At 38.0% G+C, this 25,368-nt stretch overlaps 1 protein-coding gene and 1 long non-coding RNA gene across 5 annotated transcripts in view; one reads left to right on the plus strand and one right to left on the minus strand.

Moving 5' to 3' along the window:
• Positions 1-891, plus strand: part of LOC103216919 (uncharacterized) — a 46,061-nt gene extending 45,170 nt beyond the window's left edge. For both annotated transcript variants that reach the window (XR_012094164.1, XR_012094163.1), the window contains one exon: positions 181-891. This is a non-coding gene — a long non-coding RNA (uncharacterized lncRNA). The remainder of the gene's footprint in view (positions 1-180) is intronic.
• The window catches only part of EPB41L5 (erythrocyte membrane protein band 4.1 like 5), a 166,418-nt gene that overhangs the window by 53,463 nt on the left and 87,587 nt on the right, over positions 1-25,368 (minus strand). For all 3 annotated transcript variants that reach the window (XM_007964704.3, XM_007964703.3, XM_007964701.3), the window contains exon 17: positions 1,651-1,814. In XM_007964704.3, coding sequence (XP_007962895.3) covers positions 1,651-1,814 — 164 coding nt within the window. The remainder of the gene's footprint in view (positions 1-1,650; positions 1,815-25,368) is intronic.

Genomic DNA, 25,368 nt, shown 5'->3' on the forward strand with positions numbered 1-25,368 from the left:
ATTTTTATTTTTAACCCTGGAAATACTCTGCATTATTAAGAGAGTCATGGTTCTGGCTGAATCTAAATCCTGCTGGCTTTGCTATGCTATGTCTCAATTCTTTCTAGAAACAAAAAGCAAATTTCTTTTTTTAATTTTAATTTAACTTAATTTTTTCTTTTCTTTTTTCTTTTGAGACAGAGTCTTGCTCTGTGGTCCAGGCTGGAGCTCAGCGGCATAATCTCAGCTCACTGCAACCTCTGCCTCCTAGGTTCAAGCGATTCTCATGCCTCAGCCTCCCGAGTAGCTGGGACTGCAGGCGTGGGCCACCGCATCCAGCCTAATTTTAATTTTAGATTCAGGGAGTACATGTACAGGTTTGTTACAAGGGTATATTACGTGGTGCCATGGTTTAGGCTTCTACTGATCTCATCTCCCAGATAGTGAACACAGCAGCCAATAGGAAGTTTTTCAGCCCTTTTCCACTCCATCCCTCCTTTAGGAATCCCCAGTGTCTACTGTTCCCATCTTTATGTCCCTGTGTAGCTCCCACATATAAGTGAGAATAAGAGCAAGCGTTGCTAACAAGAAGTGGAGTCCAGGGAAAGGCTGTCAAAACTGGGCTATTCAAAATAAATTACTACAGAGAAAGTACATGAGAAATAGTAATGGGGGATATTTTCTTAATCTAATAACAGACTACTACCTTAAAAAATCAAATTACTTTGAAATTACCAATGTAATAAGTTAAATTATTATTTCTCTGACCTGAGACTAACAAGCAAAATTTAAACATGTTAGATGTCAATAAAAAACCATGATGTACCAGAATATTTGTTTGTAGTGATTTCTTAGGAAATAAACAAATTTTTAGCACCACTTATTAGTAATACTTTAACATGTTCTATTAACCAGAAGCACTGTGTGACCTTTCACTAACATTTATTTCTAAATTACTAAATGCTATTGCTGTATTCTACAGTCTCAGAGAAAACAGCATACCTAGGGCAATTTTCTGAGTTGTTTAACGCTGTAGTGGCTAATTTTAGCCTCCAATAGAAATCAAATTGTCAAGAGTCAAATAAATACAAGCTGCTTTAAAATGAACATGCATTACAGTGAGATTCAACAGGAAACTGCTGTTTATAAACAAGTTATGCTTTCATATAAAACTAAACTCACAAATATATAGACATTTTCAATGAGAGATTTACTGTCTCCTTTTAACCTTCAAAAATGTGTGTGTGTGTGCGTGTGTGTGTGAGAGAGAGAGAGAGAGAGTTTTAAAGCACCATTCTTTGTGTTATTTCTTTTTGTGGGCCTAGGCAATAATAAACCTCATTAATAACAAAACACTTTCTAAGAGCTAATGGGATGTTCAAACATTCATTCAATCCTATGCCCTAGAAAATGTTTCTACTCTAGAAAAAAGCAAATGAAGACTCTTAAATGTTTAATGTCTTATAAATGACACACACGTTTGATGACCTCAATTATGTTATCTTAAATATTTCAGTGTTCCCTTTAGTCAAAAAGGCAGGAGGGCATAACTCTTCTGAATTAAATTTAAAAGTTGAACTAGTATAAAAAAATATTATTAGAGAAGCTAATTTAAATATATCAAAGGAAGACAAAAAGGTATGACTGATGTATTATGGAACATTTACTTACTCTCATATTCAATTTCAGGTTCCCCTAATCCAGGAAGCCTGGTGGCTACATTAATGTCATTCGGTGCTTGGGATGTTTCCATAGTGTCAGATGCCCCAATTACATCACCAGTCGTTGTTTCCAATAAGTCTGGGCTATTCAGCAAATCAATATTCAGAGGAATGCTGCAATGGAAATAGAAAATTTACTTAGACCAAGACATTTAACATGAAAAAATTAAAACACTGCTCACCCCCTGTATCTGCAACTTCCACCACATCTGTGAATTCAAGCAACCATGAATCAAACAATACAGTTTATTTACATAGCATTTATATTGTATTAGGTTTTCTACATAATCTAGAGATGATTTAAAGTTTATGGGAAGATGCATGTAAGTTACATGCAAACACGACACCATTTCATATAAGGCACTTGGGCGTCTGTGGATTTTGGTATCTCAGGGAGGTCCTGGAATCTATCCTCCATGGATACTGAGGGACTATACTAACAAGGTCTTTGTTGAAAAAAGATTCATGGAAAAGTTTTTATCTCAATTGGTTTTATTCATCTCTCACAACCCTTTGAGTAGACGTCTTCTCCCAGCCAAAATGGAGTGATAGGGACTGGTTTGCCCTCCCACCTGAAAACCTAAGGGAGAAAAATAACCTAAATAAGTAAGGTTAAATAAATAACCTAAATAAATTCCACAAAGTTGCAGAATACAAGATCAATATAAGAAAACTCAATTGTATATCTATACATGAACAATGAGTAATAGGAAACGGAAGTTATGAAGACAATTTCATTCACAGTAACATCAAAAGGGATAGAAACTTAGGAATAAATTTAATAAAGGATATGTATGACTTGTACACTGAAAATCATTTATAAAGGAGATCTAAATAAAGACTTTTAATGTTCACAGATTGGAACACTTAATATTCAAGATGGCTTCTCCCCAAACTGATGTGTAAATTCAATGTATTCACTATCAAAATCCCAGCAGGACTTTTTTTTTGTAGAATTGACCAGCCAATCCTAAGATATATGAAAGCCAAAGCAGCTAGAATAGCCAAAACTATTTCAAAAATGAATGTACACTATTGAATTTGAAAACTTACTAGAAAGCCACAGTAATCAAGACAGGCTGATACTGGCACAAAGACAGGCATGTAAATCAACAAAATTGAGAGTCTATATTATGGAATATAAGAAACTTGTGACAATATAAGGCTTTTTGACAACATAAATCAGGGGAAAAGACAGACTTTTTAACAAATGCTACTAGGACAACCAGATATCCATATGCAAACATTAATTTATGCCCTACCTCACACTCTACACAAAAATTAAAATGGATAAACAACCTAAGTGTTAAGAGTAAAAACTGTAAAACTTTAGAACAAAACATAGAAGAAAAAAATCTTTGTGACTTTGGGTGGGGTATTCTTAGATATGACACTAAAAGTATCCATAAAAGAAAAACTTAAGATGAACTTCATCACAACTAAAACTGTTTCAGTGTCAAAGAACCATTATGAAAATGAAACGCCACAAATTGGGGGGAAATTTTTGCAAATCATGTATCTGATAAGGGGCTAGTTATCCAAAGCATACGAGGAACTCTCTGTATATACATTAGTATAAGTTAATACAGCATATATATTACTATATTAAGTTATAGTTAAGTTAGCATGAGATGATACTACAGTAGGGTAGGCAGCTAATCCGCTATGACTGATATCCTTATAAAATGGGGAAATTTGGACACAGATACACACAGGGAGAATGCCATGTGAAGATGAAGGCAGAGATCAGGCTGATGCATCTACAAACCAAGAAACACCAAAGACAGCCAGCAAACCACCAGAAGCAAGGACGGAGGCACAGAATTGAGTCTTTCTCAGAGTCCTCAAAGGAAGCAACCCTAGCAACGCCTTGCTCTTGGACTTCTAGCATCTTACTGAGGCCAAGTTCAGTTTGTGGTATCTTGTAACAGCAGTCCCAGCAAACCAATACATCTTATATTCTAAAGATCTGTACAGGACTAAAAGAGAGCCTTAGAGCACATCAGGCCAAAGACAAGACAAAAAAATTCCAAAAAGACATTCTGTGAGGGAAATCAAAGGACTAAAAAGAACTGTGACTTTTCTCCTTCCTTCCCCAGGAGAATGGGGCATTGTAAAATCACATCAGGTAAATGGAAGCTCTAAAAGAACTTGTGAAAGTGGAGAAAGGCATCTTACTCTGTGGTGGGAGATTACTGAGCCGCAGAAACTACCAGGCGTATGTCAGGTGTGTGTGGCAGAAGGAGTGTTCTTAGGAAAATTCAACATATGAATCTGGACATTTGGGAGCACATGTAAATATATTTCCCATGAGTTAAGTGCCTCCCTTAGCAATGAGAGGTCCAAACTCAGTAAGTTGACTGGAGCCAACTTTACCAACAGAGGGAAAAGGCCGGCAGTTGGACAAGCTGCGTTTCCACTGTTTGGCAGGGCAAGAATGTATAGACTCCCTAGAGGACGAGTTTGGAACAAGCTGCATATCAAAATGAGTAATTACAGAAATAGATAATAACACAGTGAAAAAATCCATGAGTCTATGCTGACAACAAATTATTTCTTTTGGGAAGAAAAGAGGAAAGTTGCTCTTTACAGAAGAAAATCAACTTCTATCTATAGAAGAAATGACAGAATTAGAACATCACCATATTACAAATATCAAGTTAATAATGGATACAGGCAAAAATTATCGATGAATGCTAAAACTACAGGGTAAAAGGCTGTTAGGGAATAAGAAATCCATTCGGTCTTAAAATGACACTCCACAGATTATACAGGAAAAAGTACTTTCACAGAGAACTCTGGTGAATATCACCTTAACAAAACATTAGTAAAAAGGTTTAACCTCAATCTCGTCATGAAAAAATAATCACACAAATCTAAGTTGAGAGGCATTCTACAAAAGAACTGGTGGAGACTCTTTTAAAAAAAAGTCAAATGTTGTGAAAGGTAAAAAAAAAAAAAAAAAAAAAAAAAAAAAAAAAAAGGCTGGCGGAACTGCTCATGATTAAAGAAACATGAAAAATGAACTGAAATCTTTATTATATGCTGGGTCAGGAGGAAAAACAGCTATAAAAGAAGCTGTTTTTATAGCTTATAAAAAGTATGTTTTTAAAGTATGTTTCAATGATTACAAGCAAGATGGTTCTTATATCTATTGTTTGGGAAAATCTTAATAGGTACTGTATATTAGGTAACAGTATTATACCAACGTTAAATTTTCAGAGTATAACATAAATGTATCTTTGATTTTTGGAGATTCATGCAAAAGTACATAGGAATGAAGAAATGTCATGCCTGGATTAGGATTCTCATTAGCCAGCCAAGAAAATGAAACAAATGCGAGCAAATATGGTAAAATATTAAGTTGGTGAATCTACAGGAAGGGCATATGGTTATTCACCATTCAACTTTTCTGCAGGTCTGAAGTTTCCCAAAATAAAAATTTGAGAGAAATAAAAGAATGCATGTACTTCCCCTGGGCCAAGTGTTAAGTCCAACTTTAAGCCCAATCAATGAAACTCCAAAAGGTACCAAGGTCAGATGATCTAAATAGTAAAAGGATACTTGTGGGCAGGAGCTGAGCCAGAAATGAGGGGAGTGAAGAAGGGTGTCGGAAGAGGTGAAATATGAAGCATATTGCCTATGTTGGGGAAGTGACTGGTTCTATGATGGCCTCTGAGAAAACACACTAATGAGAAGCATGAAAGAGCAAGCATTTGCACACATGCAATCGCTGGATTACCAAAGAACCAACCAAGTAAGTCTTCGCCCCCTTTCCTCTTCTTTCTTCTTCATCCCTCAATGTGAGCACCACAAGAATAAGGGGAGAAAGTAAAGACTAAAAGAACAAACAGGCCAGGCACAGTGGTTCATGCCTGTAATCCAGGCACTTTGGAAGGCCGAGGCGGGAGGAGTGCTTGAGTCCAGGAGTTTGAGACCAACCTAGGCAACATGGCAAAATGCCATCTCTACTGAAAACAAAAACTTAGCTGGGCATGGTGGCACATGCCTGTAGTCCCAGCTACTCAGGAGGCTGAGATGGGAGAATCACCTGAGCTCGGGAGGTGGAGACTGCAGTGAGCCGAGATTGTGCCACTACACTCTAGCCTGTGCAACAGGAGTGAGACCTTGTATCAAAAAGAAAAAAAAAAAAAGAGAGAGAGAGAGAGAGACAAACACTCCCCATCCCCATTCACCACTGCACCTCTGTACATTTTGAGGATGGGTAAAGGGGAAATTGTTAAATTAGAAGTGGACTTTTTGTAATTTAAAGTATGTTTCAATGATTACAAGTAAGATGGTTCTTATATCTATAAACGATGAGCTAGAAATGGGGAAAGTTGACTTTATACAGATCAATACAGTAATTAAGAGACAAGTCAAGAGGGATATTCAACCCTTTCTAAAAGCAAGTGATGAACTCCTAGCAATTAAATGTGGCTCAAGCAAGGGGGCACGTGAAGGGCTGAGAGTGAAAACAGAAACCAGGGTCAAAATGTCAACACTGGGGAAAATGAAACCCAAAACACCTCATATGTGAGGAGGCAGTGAACAACAGTCAGATGCACTACTTGAAACCAGGGGACTAGGTTTTCTAGACAGGAACAGAAGCTGAAAAAGTTCTATTTACAAGTTTAGAGTTTTTAAGTTTCAAATAAAAGAAAAAAAAAAACTTTGTCTGCAATGAAGGGAAGAATTAGAAATATCTGTGCAACCAACAATCAAGACTACCATATCTTGGGCTCAAGGACCGAAGGTAATTTCTCTGAAAGATCCTACTATAAAACCTTCAGAGCTGAGGATTTCAAAAAGTAAGGTTGAGGAAATTTCAAAACTTACAGGGCAGAAAGAGCATGGCAAGAAGGAAAGAAAACAAACAAATCTGCTTAACATAAGATAATTTGAACTCACAAAAAATTACAAAGCACATATATCTGATGCTAAGACAACCAACAAACCCAAGAAACAGGAGTATTTACAGCTAAGAAAGTAGAAAGGATATAACACAGTCTAAAAAGGAATTTAAAGTATATTAAATGTGCTGAAAGATATAAAGGAGGGATAGAATAAAACAGGAAAGGAGGCTGTGAAACAACAGCAGATTCTAAGAGGTGTCATCAAGTTAAACGCTGAAAAAAAGAAACACAGCAAGCTAGACCAAACATAACTGAATTAAAAGATACTAACAAAAATTAGGGAAATCACTAAGAAGGTAACAGAGATAAAGACACAGTAAACATGGGCCGGGTATGGTGGCTCACAACTGTAATCCCAGCACTTTGGGAGGCTGAGGCAGGTGGATCACTTGAGGTCAGGAGTTTGAGACTAGCCTGGCCAACACGGTGAAACCCCGTCTCCATTAAAAATACAAAAATTAGCTGGGTGTGGTGGTGCACTCCTGTAATCCCAGCTACTCAAGAGGCTGAGGCAGGAGAACTGCTTGAACCCGTGAGGTGGAGGTTGCAGTGAGCCGGGATCATGAAACTGCACTCCTGCCCGGGCCACAGAGCAAGATTTCGTTTCAAAAAAACAAAAACAAAAAAGGCATAGTAAATGTGAAAGGTAAGAAATACAGAAATTGACATGAATTGAAAGCTGCAACATACATTTAATAGAAATTCTAAAAGGAAAAACAGAAATGATTAAAGAGAAGCAATATTAGAGGGGATAATGATTATCCATGATAATGATTATAATTACCAAAAGAGGAGACATTCATGAAGGATTAAACATTGAATAACGAATATACAGGTTTTACTTCTTTCTCATAAAACTACTCTAGTGTGACAGTACGAGGACAAAAAAGAGATTTTTAAAAGTCTTCCGAAGGCAGTGAAACACATTAACAAGTGGCCATTAATTAGAAGGACTGAATTAATCTAACTCTAATCAAATAGTAGGGAATGCTTAGAAAAAAGACAACTCTCTGTACAGAACAAGAAGAGTTGCTAAAAATTCCCTCCCAATTCATGAGTTGTCTCTTCATTTTCTTGATGGTATCCTCTGAAATACAACAGTCTTAATATTTGATGAACTCTAAACTTACCAATTTTTCTTTTGTCACATGTGTTTTTAGTGACCTATCTGAAAGAACATTACTCTAAAACTTTTGTCACTATTAAAGTTAGGTCTGACTGCTTCTTTAAGTGGAACCCTGATACATTCCTCCTCACTGGGCAGGGCCTCCCTATGGGGTGGCTTCAGCCACTCTAGCCAGGGCTATATGGGCAGAACTCTAAAATCTCCCTGGGATGGAGCTCCCAGGGGGAGGGGCAGCCACCATCTCTGTGGTTTGACTGACAGCTGTTCCAGTCTGCCAGTTCTGGAGAGTCCAAATGGTCCAGATAAGGAAGGGTCCCCAGTGCAGCACAGCTGCTTTGCTACATTGTGGCCAGACTGCTTCTGCAAGCAAGACCCTGATCCATTCCTCCTCCCTGGGCAGGACCTCCCTAGAGGGGCTTCAGTCACTTCAGCCAGGGTTATACAGACAGAGCTCTGATCTCTCCCTAAGATGGAGCTTCTGGAAGGAGCCATCTCTGTGGTTCAGTCAACTCTGCCATTCCAGCCTGCCAGCTTTGGGAGTCCAAAAGGTGCAGAAGAGGAAGGGTCCCCTGCAATGCAGCACACCTGCTGTACCGAAAAGCAGCCAGACTGCTTCCTTAAGCATGTCCCAGATCCTAGATCTCATTCCTCCTGACTGGGTGAGACCTCCCAACATGGGTGTTCAGACACCTCCTACAGGAACATTTGGGCCATTAACAGGTCAGTGCCCCCCTGGGATAGAGCTTCCAGAGGAAGGAGCAGACTGCCATCTTTGCTGTTTCATAGCCTTCACTGGTGATATTTCCAGCTATGAGAAAAACCAAGGCAACCAGAGTCTGCAGCAGACCCCCTGTATCAGCTCTATGGAAGAGTGGCCTGACTGTTGAAAGAAAAACAAACAGAAAACAACAACAACATCGACCAAAAAGACCCCACAAAAATTCCATTCAAAGGTCAGCAATCTCAAAGACTGAAGGTAGATAAACTCACAGAGATGAGAAAGAATGAATGCAAAAATGCTGAAAACTCAAAAAGCCAGAGTGCCTCTTCTCCTCCAAATGACCACATCACCTCCCCTGCAAGGGCAAAGAACAGGGCAAAGGCTGAGGTGGCTGAATTGACAGAAGTAGACTTCAGAAGGTCAGTAATAATGAACTTTGGTGAGCTGAAGGGGCATGTTCTAATCCAATGCAAAAAACCTAAGAATCACGAGAAAATGGTATAGGAGTTGATAGCCAGAACAGTCAGTCTAGAGAGGAACATAACTGACCTAATGGAGCTGAAAAACACAATACGATAACTTCACAATGCAGTCACAAGTATCAACAGCAGAATAGACCAAGCAGAGGAAAGAATCTCAGAACTTGAAGACTACCTTTCTGAAATCAGACTGGTAGATAAGAATAGAGGGGAAAAAAAGGAAAAGCAATGAACAAAAGCTCCAAGAAATATGGGATTATGTAAAGAGACCAAACCTATGACTGATTGAGGTACCTAAAAAGAGACAGGGAGAACAGAACCAAGTTAGAAAACAAACATCAGGATATATCCAGAAGAACTTCTCCAACCTAGCAAGGCAGGCCAAAATCAAATTTGGGAAATGCAGAGAACTCCAGTAAGATGCTCCACAAGAAGATCAACCCCAAGACACATAATCATCCGATTCTCCAAGGTTGAAATGAAAGAAAAAATGGTAGGGGTGGCCAGAGAGAAAGGCCAGATCATCCACAAAGGGAAACCCATCAGTCTAACAGTAGACCCCTCAACAGAAAACCTAAAAGCCAGAAAAGATGGGGCCAATAGTCAACATTCTTAAAAAAAGAATCTCCAATCCAGAATTTCATACCCAACCAAACTAAGCTTCTTAAGTGAAGAAGAGATAAGATCCTTTTCAGACAAGCAAATGCTGAGGGAATTATTGTAGGCCTGCCCTGCAAGAGCTTCTGAAGGAAGCACTAAATATGGAAAGGAAAAACAACTACCAGTCACTACAAAAACACACTGAAGTACACAGGCCAATGACACTATGAGGCAACCACATAAACAAGTCTGCAAAATAACCAGCTAGCATCTAGTTATTTTGATGATGGGATCCTTTGATGACAGGATCAAATTCACACATAAAAATACTCACCTTAAATGTAAATGGGCTAAACACCCCAATTAAAAGACACAGAATGTCAAGCTGGATAAACAGCCAAGACCCACTGGTATGCTGTCTTCAAGAGACCCATTCCACGTGCAAAGATACACATAGTCTCATAATAAAAAGATGGAACAAAATTTACCAAGCAAATTGAAAATAGGAAAAAACAGGGGCTGCAATCCTACTTTCTGACAAAAAAGACTTTAAACCAACAAAGATCAAAAAAGACAAAGAAGAGCATTACATAATAGTAAAGGGTTTAATTCATCAAAAAGAGCTAACTATCCTAAATATATATGCATCCAATACAGGAACAACCAGATTCATAAAGCAAGTTCTTAGAAACTTACAAAGAGACTCAGACTCCCACACAATAATAGTAGGAGAGTTTAACACCCCAATGATAATATTAGACAGATCACTGAGAGAGAAAATTAACGAAGATATTCAGTATCTGAACTCAGCTCTGGATTAAGCAGACCTGATAGATGAATACATAATTAACCACCCAAAAGCAAAAGAATATACACTTTTCTCATTGTCACATAGCACCTACTCTAAAACTGATTATATAATCAGAAGTAAAACACTTCTCAGCAAATGCAAAAGAGCTGAAATCATAACTCTCTCAGACCACAGCACAATCAAACTACAATTCAAAATTAAGAAATTCACTCAAAACCACACAATTACATGGAAATGGAACAATCTGCTCCTAAATGACTCATGGGTAAATAAAATTAAGGCAGAAATCAAGAAGTTTTTTGAAACTAATGAGAACAAAGAGGCAACGTACCAGAATCTCTGGAACACAGCTAAAGTAGTGTTAAGAGGGAAATTTATAACACTAAATACCCACATCAAAAAGCTAGAAAGATTTCATTAACAACCTAACATCACAATTAAAAGAACTAGAAACCAAGAGCAAACAAACCCCAAAGCTAGTAGAAGACAAGAAATAACCAAGATCAGAACTGAACTGAAGGAGAGAGAGACACACACACACACAAAATTCTTCAAAAAAATCAATGAGTCTAGGTGGTGGTTTTTTGAAAAAATTAACAAAATAGATAGACTGTTAGCTAGGCTAATGAAGAAAAGAGAGAAGAATTAAATAAACACAAACAGAAATGATAAGGGAGATATCACCACTGACTCCACAGAAATATAAACAACCATCAGAGAATACTATAAACGCCTCTATGCAAGTAAAGTAGAAAATCTAGAAGAAATGGATACATTCCTGGACATATACACCCTCTAAAGAATGAACCAGGAAGAAATTGAATCCCTGAATAGACCAATAACAAGTTCTGAAATTGAGGCAGTAATAAACAGCCTGCTAACAACAACAGCAACAAACGCCCAGGACCAAATAGATTCACAGCAGAATTCTACCAGAGGTACAAAGAAGAGCTGGTACCATTTCTACTGAAACTATTCCAAAATATTGAAAAGGAGGGATTCCTCCCTAACTCATTCTATGAGGCAAGCATCATCTTGATACCAGAACCTGGCAGAGATACAACAAAAAAAAGAAAACTTCAGGCCAATATCCTTGATGAGCACCGATGCCAAAAAGACTCAATAACTACTGGCAAACTGAATCCAGGAGCACATCAAAAAGTTTATCCACCACGATCAAGTTGCCTTCATCCCCAGGATGCAAGGCTGGTTCAAAATACATAAAACAATAAATGCGATTCATCACATAAACGAAACTAGGGGCAAAAACCACATGATTATCTCAATAGATGCAGAAAAGGCCTTCAATAAACTTCAACATCCCTTCATGTTAAAAACTCTCAATAAACTAGGTATTGAAGGAACATACCTCAAAATAATAAGAGCCATATATGACAGACTCACAGCCAGTATCACACTGAATGGGCAAAAGCTGGAAGCATTCCCTTTAAAACCCGGCACAAGATAAAGATGCCCTCTCTCACCACCCCTACTCAACATAGTATTGGAAGTTCTGGCCAGGGAAATCATGCGAGATAAAGAAATAAAGGGTATTCAAACAGGGAGACAGGAAGTCAAATTATCTTTGTTTGCAGATGACATGATCCTGTATCTAAAAACCCCATCATCTCAGCCCAAAAGCTTCTTAAGCTGATAAGCAACTTCAGCAAAGTCTCGGGATAAAAATCAATGTGTAAAAATCATTAACATTACTATACAACAACAACAACAGGTAAGCACAGAGCCAAATCATAATTTAACTCCTATTCACAGTTGCTACAAAAAGAATAAAACACCTAGTAATACAGCTAATAAGGAATGTGAAGGACCTCTGCAAGGACAACTGCAAACCACTGCTCAAAGAAATCAGAGGACACAAACAAATGGAATAACATTCCACGCTCATGAATGGGAAGAATGAGTATCAATAAAATGGCCATATTGCCCAAAGTAATTTATAGATCCAATGCTATTCTCATTAAACTACCACTGACATTTTTCACAGAATTAGAAAAAAAATACTTTAAAATTTGTATGGAAATTAAAAACAGCCCAAATAGCCAAGACAATCCTAAGCAAAAAGAACAAAGCTGGAGGCATCATGCTACTCGACCTCAAACTATACCACAATACAGGCTACAGTATACAACAGTAAAGGTTACAAGAACCAAAACAGCATGGCACTGGTACTAGAACAGACACATAAGACCAATGGAAGAGAACAGAGAAATCAAGAATAAGAGAGCACACCTATAACTATCTGATCTTTGACAAACTTGACAAAAACAAGAAATGGAGAAAGGACAGAACTCTCCACCCCAAATCAACAGAACATATATTCTTCTTAGCACCACATCACACTTATTCTAAAATTGACCACCTAATTGGAAGTAAAAGACACCTCAGCAAACGTAAAAGAACAGAATCACAACAAACTGTCTCTCAGACCACAGGGCAATCAAATTAGAACTCAGGATTAAGAAATTCACTCAAAACCGCACAACTACATGGAAACTGAACAACCTGCTCCTGAAGACTACTGGGTAAATAACAAAATGAAGGCAGAAATAAAGATGTTCTTTGAAACCAATGAGAACAAAGACATAACATACCAGAATCTCTGGGACACATTTAAAGCAGTGTGTAGAGGGAAATTTATAGCACTAAATGCCCACAAGAGAAGGCAGGAAAGATCTAAAATCGACACCCTAACATCACAATTAAAAGAACTAGAGAAGCAAGAGCAAACAAATTCAAAAGCTAGCAGAAGGCAAGAAATAACTGAGATCAGAGGAGAACTGAAAGAGATAGACCAAAAAAACCTTCAAAAATTAATGAATCCAGGAGCTTTTTTAAGAAAAGATCAACAAAATTGACAGACCTCTAGCAAGACTAATAAAGAAGAAAAGAGAGAAGAATCAAACAGATGCAATAAAAAATGATAAAGGCGGCCAGGCACAGCGGCTCACGCCTGTAATCCCAGCACTTTGGGAGGCCAAGGCAGGCGGATCACAAAATCAAGAGATCAAGACCATCCTGGCTAACACGGTGAAACCCCGTCTCTACTAAAAATATAAAAAAATTAGCCAGGCGTGCTGGCGGGTGCCTGTAGTCCCAGCTACTTGGGAGGCTGAGCCAGGAGACTGGCGTGAACCCGGGAGGCAGAGCTTGCAGTGAGCCGAGATTAGGCCATTGCCTGGGTGACAGAGCGAGACTCTGTCTCAAAAAAAAAAAAAAAAAAAAAAAAAAAAAGATAAAGGGGATATTGCCACCGATCCTACAGAAATACTAATTACCATCAGAGAATACTATAAACACCTCTACACAAATAAACTAGAAAATCCAGAAGAAACGGATAAATTCCTGGACACATACACCCTCCCAAGACTATAGCAGGAAGAAGCTGAATCTCTGAATAGACCAATAACAGGCTCTGAAATTGATGCAGAAAAGGCCTTTGATAAAATTCAACAGCCCTTCATGCTAAAAACTCTCAATAAACTAGGTATTGATAGAACGTATCTCAAAATAATAAGAGGTATTTATAACAAACCCACAGCCAATATCATACTAAATGGGTAAAAACTGGAAGCATTCCCACTGAAAACCAGCACAAGAAAGGGATGCCCTCTCTCATCACTCCTATTCAACATAGTGCTGGAAGTTCTGGCCAGGGCAATCAGGCAAGAGAAAGAAATAAAGGTATTTCAATTAGGAAAAGAGGAAGTCAAATTGTCCCTGTTTGCAGATGACATGATTGTATATTTAGAAAACCCCATCGTCTCAGCCCAAAATCTCCTTAAGCTGATAAGCAACTTCAACAAAGTCTCAGGATACAAAATCAATGTGCAAATGCCACAAGCATTCCTGTACACCAATAACCGACAACTTCAGCAAAGTCTCAGGATACAAAATCAATGTGCAAATATCACAAGCATTCCTATACACCAATAACAGACAGAGAGCCAAATGAGTGAACTCCCATTCACAATTGCTACAAAGAGAATAAAATACCTGGGAATCCAACTTAAAGGGGATGTGAAGGACCTCTTTAAGGAGAACTACAAACCACTGCTCAATGAAATAAAAGAGGACACAAACAAATGGAAGAACATTCCATGCTCATGGATAGGAAGAATCAATATCGTGAAAATGGCCATACTGCCCAAGGTAATTTATAGATTCAATGCCATCCCTGTCAAGCTACCAATGACTTTCTTCACAGAATTGGAAAAAAACTACTTTAAAGTTTATATGGAACCAAAAAAGAGCCCATATTGCCAAGACAATCCTAAACAAAAAGAACAAAGCTGGAGGCATCATGCTACCTGACTTCAAACTATACTACAAGGCTACAGTAACCAAAACAGCATGGTACTGGTTCCAAAACAGATATATAGACCAATGCAAAAGAACAGAAGCCTCAGAAATAACACCACACATCTACAAACACATCTGATCTTTGACAAACCTGACAAAAACAAGAAATGAGGAAAGGATTCCCTATTTAATAAATGGTGCTGGGAAAACTGGCTAGCCATACGTAGAAAGCTGAAACTGGATCCCTTCTTACACCTTATACAAAAAGTAATTCAAGATGGATTAAAGACTTAAATATTAGACCTAAAACCATAAAAACTCTAGAAGAAAATTTAGGCAATACCATTCAGGATATAGGCATGGGAAAGGACTTCATGACTAAAACACCAAAACCAATGGCAACAAAAGCCAAAATAGACAAATGCGACCTAATTAAACAAAAGAGCTTCTGCATGGCAAAAGACACTACCATCAGAGTGAACAGGCAACCTACACAATGGGAAAAAATTTTTGCAATCTACCCCTCTGACAAAGGGCTAATATCCAGAATCTACAAAGAACTCAAACAAATGTACAAGAAAAAAGCAAACAACCCCAACAAAAAGTGAGCAAAGGATATGAACAGACACTTCTCAAAACAAGACATTTATGCAGCCAACAGACACGTGAAAAAATGCTCTTCATCACTGGTCATCAGAGAAATGCAAATCAAAACCACAATGAGATACCATCTCACGCCAGCTAGAATAGCAATCATTAAAAAGTCAGGAAACAACAGATGCTGGAGAGGATGTGGAGAAACAGGAATGCTTTTACACTGTTGGTGGGAGTGTAAATAAGCTCAACCATTGTGGAAGACAGTGTGGCGATTCCTCAAGGATCTAGAACTAGAAACACCATTTGACCCAGAGATCTCATTACTGGGTATATAACCAAAGGATTATAAATCATGCTACCATAAAGATACATGCACACGTATATTGCAGCACTATTCACAATAGCAAACACTTGGAACTAACCCAAATGTCCACGAATGACAGACTGGATTAAGAAAAGGTGGCACATATACACCATGGAATACTATGCCACCATAAAAAAGGATGAGTTCATGTCCTTTGCAGGGACATGGATGAAGCTGGAAACCATCATTCTCAGCAAACTATCACAAGGACAGAAAACCAAACACTGCATGTTCTTACTCACAGATGGGAATTGAACAACGAAAACACCTGGACACAAGGCAGGGAACATCACACACCGGGACCTATTGGGGGGGTGGGGAGCTGGGGGAGGGATAGCATTAGGAGAAATACCTAATGTAAATGACGAGTTGATGGGTGCAGCAAACCAACATGGCACACGCATACCTATGTATCAAACCTGCATGTTGTGCACATGTACCCTAGAAATTAAAGTATAATAAAAATATATATATACATATAAATTTTGGAGGGAAAGGGTGCAGCACAAACTTTCAGACCATAGTAGAGGCCCTTCAATGGCTTTACCATTTCAATTGGACAGATGTTTTAGACAGAGTTTTCTTTTCGATGGAGTTTTGCTCTTATTGCCCAGGCTGAGTGCAGTGGCACAATCTTGGCTCACTGTGGCCTCTGCCTCCCAGAGGGCGATTCTCCTGCCTCATCCTCCCAAGTGGCTGGGATTGCAGGTGCCAGCCACCACTTTTGGCTAATTTTTTGTATTTTTAGTGGAGATGGGGTTTCACCATGTTGGCCAGGCTGGTGTCGAGCTCCTGACTTCAGGTGAGCTGCCCGCCTCGGCCTCCTAGGGTGCTGGGATTGCAGGCATGAGCCACCGCGCCTGGCCTAATATAATTTTAATTGAATGAGTAATAAGAAGAAAAAGTTGGAAGTTTCTTTCCCATCTCCACTTGCAGTTTTTCAAAACTTACAGTCCTCGATCCCCTTATTTCTTTAATCTTTAACCCAAACAATACCATACAAAGACCTTTTTGGGATTTTTTGAGTTTCCAGGTGTCGCAGCCTAGAGGGTCACCTTCTTTCTTTCTTTATACTAGTTTTATTAATGAGAGTTTTTTTTTTTTTCAAAGCACCTGTTTACATGTCTATGTCCACATCAATTGTGATTAGAATTAAACAATCTGAGGGTGTATGTTCCATTTTAGAAAACTTTTGGTAACTGCTTCTACTTGCCCACATATTTTCTTTTTTTTTTTTTTTTGGTGATGGAGTGTCGCTCTGTCACCCAGGCTGGAGTGCAGTGGCGTGATCTCAGCTCACTGCAACCTCCACTTCCTGAGTTTAAGTGATTCTCCTGCCTCAGTTTCCCATGTAGCTGGGACTACAGGCACGTGCCACCACACCTGGCTAATTTTATTTATATTTTCAGTAAAGACGGGGTTCCACCATGTTGGCCAGGCTGGTCTCAAACTGCTGACCTCAGGTGATCCACCTATCTCAGCCTCCCAAAGTGCTGGGATTACAGGTGTAAGCCACTGGGCCCGGCACCCTGCCACATATTTTTATCATATTCACCTCAGACAATTGAACTTTTTCTTTTCCTCAAAAATCCAAGATGAGAGGTTATAATAAACACAGTGGAGTTTATTTATTTATACTCTAAACTGGTCAAATAGTCACTGTAGATGGAATCCTAGAGGAAAAATTATGAAAGACTTTAAAATTAAAAAATGCATACTCGTCTAGCATACTCTTCTGAGTTTTCTCAGTTTTTTATTGTCTTTGAGCTTAATATAATTTATCATGTAAATTATATTGAGCTGAAAATCATGCAAGTGATTTTGCCCACAGAAATGCAAATTAATTGTCTCAAATAGACATGTATTTGATTATGCTACTGTGGATGTTGACTTGTTTTCATCTCTTTGTAAATTCATTGCAGGTTTTTCTGATCACCTATATTTATGTGTGTTTTTAAATTCTCCTTTGCATTGGTTACACCATCTTGCTGATTCTCGCCTTAATTAACCAAATAAATCTTTGGCATGTGTTCAAAAATTAAAAAAAAAAAAAAAAAGACTCCGTATTTCATAAATGGTGCTGGGATAACTGGCTAGCTATAGGCAGAAAACTGAAACTGTACCTTTCCTTATACCATATACAAAAATTAACTCAAGACGGATTAAAGACTCAAATGTAAAACCCAAAACTATAAAAACCCTAGAAGAAAATCTAGGCAATACCATTCAGGACGTAGGCATGGACAAAGATTTCATGATGAAAATGCCAAAAGCAACTGCAACAAAAGCAAAAATTGACAAATGGGATCTAATTAGAGAGCTTCTGTACAACAACAACAGTCAGCAGAATGAGCAGACAACTTACAGAATGGGAGAAGATTTCTGCAATCTATCCATCTGACAACGGTAATATCCAGAGACTATAAGGAACTTAAACAAATTTATAAGAAAAAAAAAACATTAAAAAGTGGGCAAAGGACATGAACAGACACTTCTCAAAAGACATACATGTGGCCAACGAACATAAAAAAACTCAACATCACTGATCATTAGAGAAATGCAAATCAAAACCACAATGAGATACCATCTCACACCAGGGAGAAAGGCTATTATTAAAAAGTCAAAAAACAACAGATGCTGGTGAGGTTGGGGAGAAAAAGGAATGTTTCACACCGTTGGTGGGAACGTAAATTAGTTCAGGCATTGTGGAAGACAGTGTGGCAATTCCTCAAAGACCTAGAGGCAGAAATACCATTTGACCCACCAATCCCATTACTGGGCATATACCCAAAAGAGTATCTTTCCATTGTAGAAATACATGCACGCATATGTCCATCACAGCACTATGCACCTAAGACATAGAATCAACCTAAATGCCCATAAATGACAGACTGGATAAAGAAAATGTTGTACATTTACACCATGGACTACTACGCAGTCATAAAAAGGAATGAGATCATGTCCTTTGCAGGGACATGGATAGAACTGGAAGCCATTAAACTAATGTAGGAACAGAAAAGCAAACATGTTCTCACTTATAAGTGGGAGATGAATGATGCAAACACAGGCACACAAGGGAGGGGGAACAACACACACTGGGGCCTGTTGGGGGTGTTGGGGAGGGAAAGCATCAGGAAGAATAGCTAATGGATGCTGGGCTTAATACCCAGGTGACGGGATGATCTGTGCAGCAAAACACCATGGCACACGTTTACTTATATAAACAAAGCTGCACATCCTGCACATGTACCCCTGAACTTCAAATAAAAGTTAAAGTAAATAAATAAATAAATAAATGTAGGTCTGAGACGGGGGTACAATTTTATTCTTTTCTATGTGGACACACAGTTGCCTCAGCACCATGATGAATTTCTTAAAAAGTGGGGTTGACGTAATTGGAAGGCCATCTGGAAAATAACAAAATTAGATTTCATTACTCCTATCTTAAAGATTCAAAATGGGTCTGAGATTCAAATGTAAGAAAATTAACCTATACAATGCTGGAGGCAAGGATAGCTGAATTTCTCTAAAATGTAGCAGTAAGGAAAACTCTATTAAATTCCAGAAGCTATTAAAGAAAAAAATGGATCAATCTACTTACATAAAAACTTTTAGAACTTTTGCATAGCGAAAGTACTAAAAGCAAAGTAAAAAGTGAAAAACTAAAGATATATTTTTGCAGCTTAAATACAGAGAGTTAATATCCCAATTATCCATAAAAATGCTTCTTAAAAATAGAGAAGAAAAAGGCCAACAGCCTTGTTTAAAAATGGGGAGGGGGCAGGGGGACTATAGATAAGAACATGCAATTTATGGAAAAAATGCAACTGGCTCCTAAACATACAAATATACTACTGAGAGGGATTTAAATGAAAACTACATCGAACATATTCATCATGAATCTTGAGTATGGTGTTGGTTTCATGGGTGTGTGTCCAAATTCAAAACACTTTAAACAGATGCACTTTATTGCATCAAGTGTACCTCAATAAAGCTCTAAGGAAAAAAAACACTTAAGATATCATGTCTTGTTTTTCAGATTGGCAAAAATCCCAGTCTTTCTTGATCCTTTGTTGGTGAGGCTATGAGAGGTATGAGCACTCTCATACTCTGCTGGTCGAATGTAGAATCCTCAGTGAAGGAGAGTCAGGCAATATCTAGAAAAGTTAAAATTCATCTACAACCAAATAAATACCATAATCACACTGAGGGGGAAAGGGAACTAATCCAAGTAAATTTTAAGTGCAATACTTCAACTATATACTCTCAGTCTAAAAAGGAGAACCGTGAAGAGATACTAAACGTCACTTAGATTTGTTGTTGACAGTGGCATGCGTATAGCAATTCTGAAACTGTTTAGCACATATTATCCAAATAGAAGCCAGGTTTCTTGCAGGGAAGAAGGGAGCTAGGAATAAGGAATTGGGGAAGGCAGTGAACCCTGGGAACTCACTTGGAGTTAAGAGTGTTGGCATGAATTTGGATTGAGAGACCAGAAGAACTTCTAAAGAAGTGGTAATTTCTATTTCTTAACCTGAAGAAAGATACTCAAACTGGAACTGTATGTTTTATAGACTTTTCTATATATATGTATTTATTTCATGATAAATTTTTAAAATTAAGGGCAAATGAAAAATATTTTCAAGGGTAACATCCAAGATGTTTTTATTCTTTTCTAGTAGAAGCTTTAAAGGGAAAAATCTTTTTGGATTTGTATTAAATTATGCAAATTCCCAGTTGGTACGTTTTCACAAATACACTAGTCTATCTTGACATTCATTCTTTTTTCAGTAGTAGCATAAAGACTTACTACATTTAGGCCAGACGTAGTGGCTCATGCCTATAATCCCAACACTTGGAGAAGTAGAAGTGGGAGGATCACTTGAGCTCAGGAGTTCAAGACTAGCCTGAGCAACATAGGAGACTGTATCTTACAAAAAATAAAAAAATAAAAAAATTAGCCAGGTGTGGTAGCATGTGCCTATAGTCGTAGCTACTTGGGAGGCTGAAGTGAGAAGATTACTTGAGCCTAGGAGATTGAGGCTGCAGTGAGCCATAATCAAACCACTGTACTCCAGACTGCAAGAGAGAGCAAGACCCTACACCTCAAAAAACAAAACAAAACAAAAAACCATTCATCATTACCTTTAAGAAAATTGTCCTTCTTTTGGAAAGAAACATTGTTTTCTTCATTTTTAAGTTTCCACTATAAGGCTTTCCCTAATTTTCCTAAATTTGAGGGAAAGAACCAGATTGGTGCGGAATACTGAATTACCTCCTTCAATCATATATGAAAAGGAAAGTGCACTGCAGAATCACTGTGAAAGCTAGATAAAATGATGAGAATACTGGAAACATTTTCCTTCTAAATTTTAAATCTATGTTGATGGGCATACAACGCACAGAGACATATTTTGTATGAGAAAAACAGCATGAAGTGGGAGACAAAGCTCTACAGAAGCAAAGTTTACGTGTACTACTGACATTAAATTGGTATTAATCCAAACTAGATTGTTTTAAATTAAAATATTAATTGTAGGCTGGGCAGTATGGCTCATACTTTTAATCCCAGCACTTTGGGAGACTGAGGCAGGCAGGTCACTCGAGGCCAGAAGTTCAAGACCAGCATGACTAACATGGCAAAACCCTGTCTCTACTAAAAATACAAACAATTAGCTGAGTGTGGTGGTGGCGGCATTCCTATAATCCCAGCTACTTAGGAGGATGAGGTATGAGAATCGCTTGAACCTGGGAGGCAGAGGCTGCCGTGAGTCAAGATCATGCCACTGCACTCCAGCCTCGGTGACAGTGCAAGACTCTCGTCTCAAAAATAACGTAACACATCACGTAACATCAGATCACAACATAACATAACATAAAATGTTAATTGTAATCCCCAGGGTAACCACTAAGAAAACAATGTTTTAATATAGTAAGAGAGGGCCAGGTGCAATGACTCATGTCTGTAATCCCAGCACTTTGGGAGGCCGAGGCGGGTGGATTACGAGGTCAGGAGTTCAAGACCAGCCTGACCAATGTGGTGAAACCCCATCTCTACTAAAAATTTTTTTTAAATTAGCCAGGCATGGTGGCGGGCACCTGTAATCTCAGCTACTCAGAAGGCTGAGGCAGGAGAATCGCTTGAACCCAGGAGGCAGAGGTTGCAATGAGCCGAGATTGCGCTACTGCACTCCAGGCTGGGTGACACAGTGAGACTCCATCTCAAAAAATAAATAAATAAAATAGTAAGAGAAAGAAAAAAGAATGGAAATGGTACACCAGAACATAGCTACTTAACACAAAAGGCAGTAATGGAGGAAGTGAGAAACAAAAAGAGACATGACATACAAAAACAAATGAAATGGTGTAAGTCCTTCCTTATCAGTAATTACATTAAATGTAAATGTTAAACTGTCCAATTAAAAGATAGAGATTGGCAAAATGAATTTAAAAACATGATCCAACTGTATGCTGTCTACAAGGGATACACTTGAGATTCTAACACACACAAAGACTGAAATAAAAAGGAAAAAAGTATACCACCCAAACACTAACGAAAAAACAGATGAAGTGGCTACACTACTATCAAGTAAAAGAAACTATAAGATAAAAATTCTTGCTAAAGCAAAGAAGGATATTTTATAATGACAAAAGGAAAATCATCAAGAAAATATTACAATTATAAACATACATGTAACTAAAACCAGAGTCCTCAAATACATAAAGCTAAATCAGAAGTTTAGAGATAGACAACAATAGTTCTTTCACTTTATGAGCAGAAAAACTAGATAGGTTTATCTTCTGATCAATCAATAAATAGAAGATGAACAGTATTATAAACCAAAGACTGAACAGGCATATACAGAATGCTCCACTAACAGAATATACACTCATCTCAAGTACATATGGAACGTTCTCCAAAACAGACCATACTGCACAGAATAAAAAAGTTTTCAAAAGTATATATCTGATAATGGACTTATATTTTAAATATATAAAGAACTCTCACAATTCAATAATAAAAGGACAAATAACCAAAATTTTTAAATGGGCAAAAAAATGAAATACAGGTGCTCTTCAACTGACGATAGGGTCACATCCTGATAATGCTGTAAACGGAAGATGCACTTAACACAGCAAACCTACAGAACGTTAGAGCTTACCCGAGCCTACATTAACCATGCTCAGAACACCTACATCAGCCTGCAGTGTGACAAAATCATGTAACACAAAGCCCATTTTTAAACAAAGTGTTCAATATCTTATGTATCACATATTACAGTCCAGGAAAAGATCAAAATTCAAATTTTAACATGATGTCAAAATTACAACACTTTCACACCATCATAAGTTGAAAAATCTTAAGTCAAGCCATTAAATTGGATACTGTCTGAAGATACTTTTCTAAAGAAGATAAGCAAAAAGTCAATAAGCAGATCAAAATATACCAACATCATCCAGCTTCACAATACACTACTTCACAACTAGGATGGCTATAATAAAAAAGACAGGTAATAGTAGGTGTTGGTGAAGATGTGGAAAAACTGGAACCCACACAGTGTGGCCACTCTGAAAAACAATTTGGCAGTTCCTCAACATGTCAAAAATAGAGTTACTATATGATCCAGTAATTTCACTCCTATGGCTACAACCATGACAACTGAGAACACATGTTCATACAAAAACCTACACATGAATGTTCATAGCATTATTCACAAAAAGCAGAAACTCAAATATCTATCAACTGACAATGGATAAATAAAACATTGGGCATCATACAAGGGAATTTTTTTTTTTTTTTTTTTTTTGAGATGGAGTCTGGCTCTGTCGCCCAGGCTGGAGTGCAGTGGCCGGATCTCAGCTCACTGCAAGCTCCGCCTCCCGGGTTTACGCCATTCTCCTGCCTCAGCCTCCCGAGTAGCTGGGACTACAGGCGCCCGCCACCTCGCCCGGCTAGTTTTTTTGTATTTTTTAGTAGAGACGGGGTTTCACCGTGTTAGCCAGGATGGTCTCGATCTCCTGACCTCGTGATCCGCCCGTCTCGGCCTCCCAAAGTGCTGGGATTACAGGCTTGAGCCACCGTGCCCGGCCAAGGGAATATTATTAAGCCATTAAAAGGAATCAAGTACTGATACATGCTAAAACAGATGCACCTTGAAAACACTAAACTTAGTGAAAGTCTGACATAAAAGAATACCCATTGTATGATTCTACTTTTAGGAAATTTCCAGAATGAGCAAATGTATAGAAACACAAAGTGAATTAGTATTTGCCAGGGGCTAGTAGGAAGGAATAATTGAGAGTAACTGCTAACAGGAAAGAGGTTTCTTTTGGGGATAAAAATGTTACGGAATTAAATAGTTGTACACCTGTGTGAATAAACTAAACCTACTGAATTATACACTTAAAATTTTTAAATGTAGTTACACATAATATTTTTAATCTGTGGCTTTGGTAATGTCTTAGTTCATATCCATCTCTCAAGAATATATAAATATGTAAAGACATTCTTTCTTCTACCCATTTCCTTACTTTTCATGGACACTTACCTGTGTAAACTGAAGCAGTTTTTCTTGTCTTCTTCCATACTTTGGAGTAATTTATTGTTATAGTTGTGAAGGATAGCTAAGAAAAGCATTGTTGCCTTCACCCCCATTCTCTGAAAGCCTATTTACCCATCTAGGTTCTTGTGTGTGTGCACTTCCTAATATATACATGATTTGATTGCTTTTACAAAAATGGGAACAAACCTCCGACACTTAACAACTTAAGTTTTAAACTCAACGCGTGTCACTGATATCCTCTAGTAACAGTACATGAAAACTGACCTGATTCTTTAACAATTACATAGAATGGAGGCAGTATATTTTTATAATATATTCCAGTCTTCCACCAATTGGAATTCATTCTTCACATTGCCTCCTAAAATAGAATTATTATTACATTCCTTTTTACTCTCTACAATCTGGACCCCAACGACCTTAACAGAGTTATGGAGGCAGTGCAGTAGCCAAGGCTGGGTTCTAGGTCTAAGCTGTCTGAGTTTGAAGCCCAGCCTCATTGTTCTGTGCCTTTGTTTCTTCACTAGCTTGACTACCTTACAGATCCTCATAAGGATTAAGTGAAGATGCTTTGCTAGAGTAAATACTTAGGGCTGTACTTCCAGAACAATGTCTGGCACAGAAGCACTCAAGTATTAGCTATCATTATCACTACACCTTCCCATAAATTCTATACTCTTTACTCAAACCTGATTTATCATTCCTGGACTACACCTTGCACTTAGCTACTTTAGAATTGTCTTTTCCTATAGGTCTCTGGGCCTGTAATGATTTATTCATTCAAAGCTCCTGATTCTGTTTCACTGGAAACCTGATGCAAATGCCAAGATTTCTTAACTTCAACCACTTCTACTCTTCTTGCTTGCTGGATTTAGCACTTTATCAGTTGTTTGTAAAACTGTTTATCTCCACAGTTTGAGTATAAATTTCTTGAAGCCAAGAATAGTATTTTGACTATTTCTGCAACACTAGGTGTGCCAAGCCATGCTTGGTATTCATTCACTCAATCAAATACAATATATGGAGTGTCTGAGGATACAGAAGGAAACAAAATAAATGCTCTCCCTTAATGGAGCATACACAGATACTCTGACTTACCTAATAGGGTTATGTCCTGAGAAACCCATCATAAGTCAAAAACGCACTTGGCGCTCTGATAAACCCATCATAAAG

The sequence above is a fragment of the Chlorocebus sabaeus genome, chromosome 10 (assembly GCF_047675955.1).
Source record: "Chlorocebus sabaeus isolate Y175 chromosome 10, mChlSab1.0.hap1, whole genome shotgun sequence".
Lineage (NCBI taxonomy): Eukaryota > Metazoa > Chordata > Mammalia > Primates > Cercopithecidae > Chlorocebus > Chlorocebus sabaeus.